The sequence below is a fragment of the Zingiber officinale genome, chromosome 7B (genome assembly GCF_018446385.1).
Source record: "Zingiber officinale cultivar Zhangliang chromosome 7B, Zo_v1.1, whole genome shotgun sequence".
In the NCBI taxonomy this organism is placed as follows: Eukaryota; Viridiplantae; Streptophyta; class Magnoliopsida; order Zingiberales; family Zingiberaceae; genus Zingiber; species Zingiber officinale.
In genome coordinates, this window is record NC_055999.1 from 28,122,548 (window position 1) to 28,131,174 (window position 8,627).

The 8,627-nt window shown below is 41.8% G+C and overlaps 1 protein-coding gene across 2 annotated transcripts; it reads right to left on the minus strand.

Moving 5' to 3' along the window:
- Positions 1–1,278: 1,278 nt before the first annotated feature.
- Positions 1,279–8,171, minus strand: LOC122005604 (ABC transporter C family member 3-like). Of its 2 annotated transcripts, none has more exons than XM_042560711.1 (10): positions 6,261–8,171; positions 5,605–5,691; positions 4,847–5,497; positions 4,595–4,759; positions 3,142–3,436; positions 2,835–3,049; positions 2,319–2,624; positions 2,169–2,232; positions 1,889–2,061; positions 1,279–1,768 (listed from the first exon to the last, which is right to left on the minus strand). In XM_042560711.1, exons 1-10 carry the CDS (start codon positions 8,169–8,171, stop codon positions 1,601–1,603), a joined length of 4,035 nt encoding a protein of 1,344 aa, XP_042416645.1. In that variant the 3' UTR covers positions 1,279–1,600. The 2 variants fall into 2 exon arrangements, with proteins under 2 accessions (XP_042416645.1, XP_042416644.1); XM_042560710.1 differs by having other exon boundaries at positions 1,279–1,744; positions 1,822–2,061.
- Positions 8,172–8,627: the final 456 nt, after the last annotated feature.

An 8,627-nucleotide genomic window follows, 5' to 3' on the forward strand; every position in this document is an offset into this window, starting at 1 on the left:
AACAACTTGTAAGAGGTTTCTCCGCTTTCGGAAGGTATATGTGAAGGAGAAGATTTAGTAGTGGTAGATTGCTAGTACTAAACCTTGGATTAGTCGCATGAAGAGGCGGATATCAAGTAAACTCAAAGTGTTGTACATGTGGCGTCAAGTTTAATTCAAGTATTCCATTGTGCATTCAAATAACGAGTCCGCAATCGAGACAAAGTGATCGAAGCTATTAACCCTATCCTCTAGCTTGCACGGATCCTAACAATAGATACTTCATCTCTGATCAAGATAGGTTAATATTATATTGTAGCAACTACAAATTGTAACTGTTACAATACTAGTCAATATTATATTATAGCAACTATGAGATTATAGCTGCTATACAGTTATAGCAATTATCTCTAATCAACACTGGTTAACATTATATTGTAGTAGCTATGAATCATAGCTAGTATAACATAAATAATTTATTTCTATTCAATATTCGTTTGCATTATATTGTGGGAGATATAGAATCATAGTTATTGCGACTGCGTAATTATAACAACTAAGGGATCATAACTGCTAACACAGTTATAATCTCATAATTCCTATAATATCATAAAAAAATTTAAAAAAAATTGAGATGAGATAAAATACTATTTTGATAATATATAAAAGGGACACCCTTTTCATGATTCCAATAAAAAAGCATCTTTTGATTTTTTTTTTTTTTTTTTACTTTTTATTTTTGTTTATCTTTGTGGTTAGGGTTCTTTTCCTTTTTGTCAAATTTTTTGTCACTCTCGTTTATTATAAGTAGAATAAAAAGTTCATGGTAAATTGTTAGTACACTAGTTTATTTGTTATGGTAGCGTTCGTGTTTCTTGCGATTTCTTATTGTACAAGATTTTAAATTTAATACATTGAAAACTGTACATGTTTTATTTGGAATGCTTGGTTGAGAATCAAATACAAGTAAATTGTTGTGGATGATTATGGACACCCACCAACATAGTCGAGCTGATATTTAGATGATATAAAAGTAGAGATCGTATCGGTGAGAAAAAAATTTCTTGGAAAATAAAATTTCATCTCACCATGGGGCCGGAGATGAAAAATGCTTAGGGTGAGCGGGTCACCTTTGTTGCACATGATGACAACTTATGGCACAATCGGTCTAGTGGATCGAAAATACAAAGTAGAGAAATCAAGTAATTTGAATAGGCCAAGAAGCCATTTGAGCTAGGTGGACCAGTCGAGTCACAGACCAATCAAACTAAGTCATGTATTTGGTTTGATACTGATCTATGACTTTGAAATGCAATACATGAATTTGTAGAGCAAGTAATTTAATATATCTGATTCATATTTTTACTACATTTATGAATTAGTTGAAACACAAACTACCTCAATCATATATCACATAGTGAAAGTTATGAAACAGATCACCTGCGTGAAGGTGAACCTAATCCCCCCACTTCACCATAAATTCATGGATATGTCGACAAAATGATACCGAGGAAGAACGATTACTGCATCAGTAAGTATGGTTGAGGTTGGCTACTAGTCCTATCAAATTCAGATCATCCAACGATATAATTTTCAGGCATCATCAGAGCTGAGTTGTTCTTCACAACCAGAAGTGGCAATCTTCAATTATTGTGGTCACCAAAACTTGCACTCGATCGCATCGTGTACTCTGCAACGAGTTTTGCAAATAGGGACGACTTGTTTTCCAACAATCTTGCCGGTTTATCATGCTCCACGATGACTCCTGGTCCAAGAGAAGGAATTGCATCTGAGATGAATAATGAGGTACCTTGAGTCAAAGAACATGAATACAAAACTTACCATTATCTAAAAGTAAAACCATATCACTATCAAGAACAGATGTTATCCTATGCGCAATGGTGATCACCGTAGACTCTGAAAACTGCTGCTTCAGGGTTTTTTGAATCACACTGTCTGTAGCAGTATCCACCGAAGCTGTTGCTTCATCAAGAACCAACACCTTACTTTTTTTCAGAATCACCCTACCCAAACAAACAAGCTGGCGTTGACCAACACTCCAATTTTCTCCATTTTCAGTCACTGAGAAGATTCAGAAATAGCAAATATAGGTTTAACTCAATTGTGAAGAACTCTTAAGCTAAAAGCACGATGAGCTACTATTATATCTAATTGTGAAGATCCTTTACCTTCAGAGTCGAGCTTTAGTTCTTTCTTCCTCACTTCGTCCCCAAGCTGACAGCTATCCACGGCCTAAAACATTTGTATTGAATTAGATCAGCTGAGGTGCAAGAGTAAATAAACAACTGAGGGCAAAGACATGAGTAAAAACAAGTCACCTTCCATATCTCTTCATCTTTGTACTCTTCCAAGGGGTCTAGGTTGCTACGAACAGTTCCCTCGAACATCGTTGGGTCTTGTGGGATTATGCTTAGTCTTGACCTTAGATCGTGAAGTCCTATTGTGGAAATGTCGATCCCATCAATAGCTATCTGGCCAACTGCTGGATCAATTATGCGGAAGAGTGCTTGTATTAGGGTAGATTTTCCACTGCCAGTTCTTCCAACAATTCCAGTTTTCATTCCTCCAGGAAAAGTACAAGTCAGGCCTCTCAATACTAAAGGCATGTTTGCTCTGTAGCGAACCTGCATCATCAAATCAGCACTTCAGAAAAATTAGATAATGGACTAGGATAGGATCAACAGATACAAAAGAGAAGAAACTGAAGAGTAAAAGATATGAGAAGCTACTCATGATCATTTATCACTCAATAAGAAATAACAGGAAGCCACAAATCCCAATTACTTGGAGGGAACTGGAAAGAACTTGTTTGCTTTATATAGGTTTGGGTTTACCTGTAAATTATGAAGTTCAATTTCTCCATTGGATGGCCAACTTGAGTCCAGTTTATTTGATTCGATCAAGAGAGGTGGTTCACTGTCAATGGTTGTATACTGCAGTATTCGCTCGACTGATATCATTGAGTTTTCAAGTTGACAGAGACTCCACATCAACCAGGTTAGTAGCATATTAAGATTAAGTCCATATGCCACAGCAAGGCCAGAAATACCTGAAAAGAAGAGGATGTGAGTCCAGAATGGTAGAGATTAGTATTAAATGTCCTCGAGTAATATAGAACTGAACAGTCGGCCGGGAAATTACCAGGATCAATCACCCCTTTTGGCATGGAGATTAGGAAAACTAAAGAAAAGGCAAACATAAGCGACGACAGCATATCCAGACGAAAGCAAAGCCATTCCATCGTTGCAGCAGTGTGGAACTTTAGTTGAGAAAACTGATCTGATAGGTTGAAGTTAGTTTTTATAAATATTTTATTCTGATCAAAGCTTCTTATTGTTGTTGATCCAGACAATGATTCTGAGAAATGCTGTATAATTGGAGCTTTACACACACCATTCAACCTGGACAGTTCTCGAGCTGTACCTATGTAATAATTCTTCAAGAATAGGACAAATGCATGATCAGCAAGTGAACGCTAAGGGAAAGGAAATAACATCAGAGTTAATAAAGTTGCCACCATTTTGGAAAAGTAAATCAATATGATATGAACTGTTGTTAGACGAATAGAGATAGAATAAAAAACTTGTTTGAATACGAGAAACTAAATGTCAACTAGAAAATGCTAACAAGTAAATCAATTTTAATTTAGAAGTCCTGGGTACCAAGAACTCCCCTCGGATACAATAGATCACAATCCTTTATTGCTCGCTTCCTAGGGATAACTTATGTCATTTTGATCTCTTTTTGAATTTCTTGTGCTTTATCTTGCACTGTGGCTTACACAAGACATCCCCCTCCTCTTCTTGGGGACTTTTGCCGGGATTATTGATACTTTTTAGCTACTATCTAGATGTTCTTACTGGGAGGCACACGTTTCATCTGTTTCTCATTTCTGTTAAAGCTATCATTTGTCTGTTAGCCTAGAAGTGTCTCAGTGTATCAAAAGGAGATGAATCAAGCAATCAGCACAATAACATGCATGTCCTAGAGCACACTTTCTGACTAACAGCACTGGTTGAATATTAAGTAGTTTGCTTTTAGAGAGTAAGCAAGACAAGCAAAAAGAAAGCCCAAACCTGTGCATAAAAATATGTAGCTCTCCTACCTATGCACACCGAAAGGTGATTTACACGACTCAAACCCTCAAATCCTGTTTCACCATGGACCAAGCTTAATGCTAGTGTATGGTGTATACAAAGATGTACTTGTTTAGGCATTGAATACTAAAACCTCAGATGCCTATCTTTTCCTACAAACTACTTGGGTTTTACTTTTTAGTAATAACATACTTAGAAGTTGAGGAATGAAATTTCGGTTCAAATTCTACAACAGCAGCATAAAAAAAAGTTAGAGTTCTATTTGTTTTAATTATTGTGGGATGGCTATATAATCTTGACCATCATTGAGCACCATATTACAATTATAATCAACAGTGCTAAATTTATAGGCAAACGTTCACTTTTGTTGTCCTATGTTAGACCAATATCGACTGTGTTGTCAAATTCCTGAAACATTTGCTTTAGCTACAGAAATCAACGGCAAAGTCAAATTGAAGAAAACAACCTTGGCAGGAAAAACAAGCAAAGGTTAATACCTGATACCAAATGCAGGTTGCAAGCACAGGAATAAAGACAATGAATACTTGCCATGCAACTTGCGACATGACTACAATTATCCCAACAAGTTGAATGAAAGCAAATGCAACTGTGCCAATTTGGTAAGGAATAGTGGTGTCCACAGCATTTTGATCTGTTGATGCCTGCAAAAGTTAAAGTGCAAACAGTGATGAGAGGTAACACATGCAAACAAAATTCTACTGCTAGGGATGATTTACTAAATTGCATACTCTATTAAGGATGCGGCCGCTAGGAGTAGAATCAAAGAACGACATAGGAGCACGGAAAATGCAGTTGTGCAGCTTGTTAAATAAAAGTGTTGCTGTCTTGTATCCAGCTGTTACAAGCAGCATAGCTCTCACAAGTACACAAAAGGAGCTTCCAACAGCCAGTGCAACATAAACATAGATGAGCACTGATCCATTAACAGGAGGTTGCTCATCTTCTGAGACGGGAGCTGCCCATGCCATCCAATAATTGCTTCCAATTTGAAGAATTTGAAACAGAATTTGTCCCAACAAAATTAGAGGAACAAGAGCTCCTCCATAGGCCATCGTCACATACTTCCAGTAGACCCAACATCCAACACGGCCTTTCTCCCTCTCTTCTTCTTGAACAAGTTGCCCCGTTTGGCTATACGTTTCATCTGCCTTACCATTTTGTTCATCACTGCTAACACCTTGGCTGGGAGCTCCTGCACCAATATTTGTGTCGCTGTCATCAACTAGTGCAATGTTATTGGGAGCACCAATGCCAAGCTCAATGGAGCCAAGTGCTGCCAAAGCATCCCTGTGAGCACCAACCAATTCCCTGAATTCTGTCCCTGAGTTTAGCACGTCATTATACTTGCCTGCTTGTACAATCCTTCCATCTTTCATGCACTATGAATTAGAAAGCAACATTTTGCTAAGTTCCCTAAGAAACCTATGGAGCAATCACATGATGCAAAAATCATGAAGGAAAAAGGAAAGAAAAGGGCATAAATCACCAGGACAAGATCAGCTGAAGGTAAGAACTCCACTTGGTGGGTGACATATATTACTGTTTTTGAAGCTAGATGACCAAGCAAACACTCCTGCAATTCAGGAGATAATGAGAAACAGAGGAAAGATGCCTTTAAATTGAATGTACTGAATTTGCTAAAAACAATACCATAAGAATACTTAGATCACCCAGCAAACAGAAATAAAATAAAGAAAGAAAGAGATCAAATCATATGCCAGCTTTTAATTTGACTACATGGCAATTGTTTCATCTTACTTAGCTCACTGTTTAATAGTTTAAACAAAGCAAAACATCATCATTGAAGTTGGAGGGAAGCCATGTACCGTAATCTGCTAATACTAGATAAAGGTCTTTAATAAGTAAAGATAGAAACATATTAAAATTCTCAACTGCAGACAAGCAACACCACCTACTGGACTGAGTGTGGAAACCTAAATCATAGCTGCAATTAATGGCAGAGTTATTTGGGTAAAAGAAAAAAAAAATTGATATGGTTGACAAATGTATGACCATAGATACATAAATGTTGAGTTTATATTTATTCTTGAACACCAATCATAAAGCATAGATAGGAACAAAGCATTCACATGTGTATTGGTTCATAACACCATACAAGATTAGGAAGAAAAAAGTGCGCACCTTAAAGAGATGGGTTCCTGTGTGAGCATCTACGGCGCTGAAAGGATCATCAAACAGGAAAATATCAGCATCGTGGTACAAAGCCCGGGCAATTTGAATCCTTTGCTTCTGTCCCCCACTCAAGTTGATGCCCCGCTCTCCTATCATTGTCTGGTCTCCAAATGCCAGGATCTCCAAGTCTTTCTTCAAACAGCAAGCTTTAAGCACCTTCTCATATTTCTCCCGATCCATCTCCTTACCAAACAAAATGTTATCTTGAATCTTACCACTCTGTATCCAGGGCGACTGGGGTACATAAGCAGTTGTGCCACAGAGCCAAACACTTCCAGAGACCTTGGGCACCTCACCTAACAAGCTCGACAACAAGCTCGATTTCCCTGAACCAACTGTGCCACAAACAGCAACCCTCATGCCTTGCAGCACTTTGAAGTTCAAATCCTTCAAGGTCGGAGCCTCCGGAGAGTGATCCCACGAGAAGGTTCCATTTACCACTTCTGCTACGATCTCGGAAAAGCCACTCGGAAGCCTTTCTATGGTATCCGATTGCAGCTCTTCGAGGCATAAGAATGAAGCAATTCGATCAAGAGAAACCTTGGTCTGGATGATCATGGATACCATGTCAGGGAGATTGTAGATGGGTTCCTGCAACACTCTAAAGGTCGCCAGCGCCGAGAGGACCTTCCCTGACGATAATGGAATCCCTACTAGCATGCAGAATCCAAAAGTGGCGACCGCCACAAATATGGGCGCCCCCCAGAAGACAAAGCTTGTCAAAGCCGACGTGTAGACCAACTTCCTCAACGAGCTCTCCTCGTTCTTCCTCAGCTTGATTACTTTCGCTAAGAACTTCATCTCCCAGCCTTGCAGCTTGAGAATTCTCATGTTCCTTAAAATCTCCGACGTCGCCTTCATTCTCGTATCCTTGCACTCCATCACCTTTCCCTGGTACTTCTCCTGCATCTTCCCGAGAGGCACATTGGCCAGCATCACCAAGACCGTGGCCAGCAGTGCGGCGCCAGCAGCGAGGCCTAAGTTGATGTACAAGATGAGCAAGGCGAGCGCGACCTGCAAGGGAACCAACCAGAGATCGTGCATGTACCAGCTGAAGAGCCCGATTCGGTCTGCGTCGACGCTCATTAGATTGATGACCTCGCCGCTGGTCTGGCTCTGCTTCGATCGGCTCGACAAGGTGAGCCCCTTTTGGTAGATGATGGCGACGAGGGCGGCGCGGATTCTGATACCGGCTTGCTGCAACTGGAAGAAGCAGTGCCGCTGCGACAGGCACTCCAAGAGCTTCCCCACAACGAAGGTCAACACAAGCCAGTAGGCTGCGCCGGCGAACAGAGGTTCGCCGTTGAGGTACCGGACGAGGAAGTCGATGAGGTAGGGGCCTACGTAGGTGGCCAAGGTGTAAACGATCGCGTAAACAGCCGTGACCGCCGCTTGCTGCCACGTGGTGAGGAGCAACGCCTTCGCGAGCTGGAATGTGGTTACGGAAGAAGCGCTGCTGGTAACAGTGCAGGAATCGAGTTTGGTTCTGAATATGGGAAAGATTCCGTCAATGCAATCTCGCGGCTCCAGATGCGGCACATCGGCGAAGTCGAGGGTTTTCCGGTTGCCGACGGCGAGCAGCGGACCAATCCAGTAGAAGGTGAGCGTGCTGAGGAATCCAGCATTGGCGAAAAGGGAGGTGTTTCCCGCGCAACTCTCTGCATTCGCAGAGACGCCGTTCAACAGCGGCTCCTCGGTATCAGACACCGCTCTCTCCTCACGGCTGTTCCCAAAGAAGGCAGCAGAACTGACGATAAAAGCTGACAGAGCGGAAACGATATCGAACACCCAAGCGGGAATCGACAAAGCATCTCGTTTTCGCAGGTAGAAGAGATCAACGGCGAGGGAGGAACATGACATAAGGAATAACAATCCCCACCAGATCCTAAGAAACACCGGGAAGCGATGGGAGCGGAGGCCGACAGCGAGGTAAACGGCGGTAGTGAGCCAAGTGGCCGCGCGAAGGGTAGCATCGGAGAGGGCCACAGCCTGGTCGCGCTGCCATCGCCGACCGCCCTGATAGCAGACAAAGGTGAGCACGGAAAGACAGAGATAAAACATTCCGACGACGGCGCAGGCGGAGATCAGCAATCTCTGGAACAGAGACATGCGGCGCTCTACTCGCTGTTTGGCGCTGCCGGCGTGCTCTGAGGCCGGTCGGAGCCAGAAGAAGGCGAAGGCGAGGAGGAAGACGAAATGGAATGCGGCGGAGAAGCCATGCTGGACGACGACGGCCGCGTAGGCGGGCACGGCAACGAACGAAAGAATCGACATGGTTAGCTCTTCCGCTGCTACTTCTCCCTCTTGTCCGAGTGC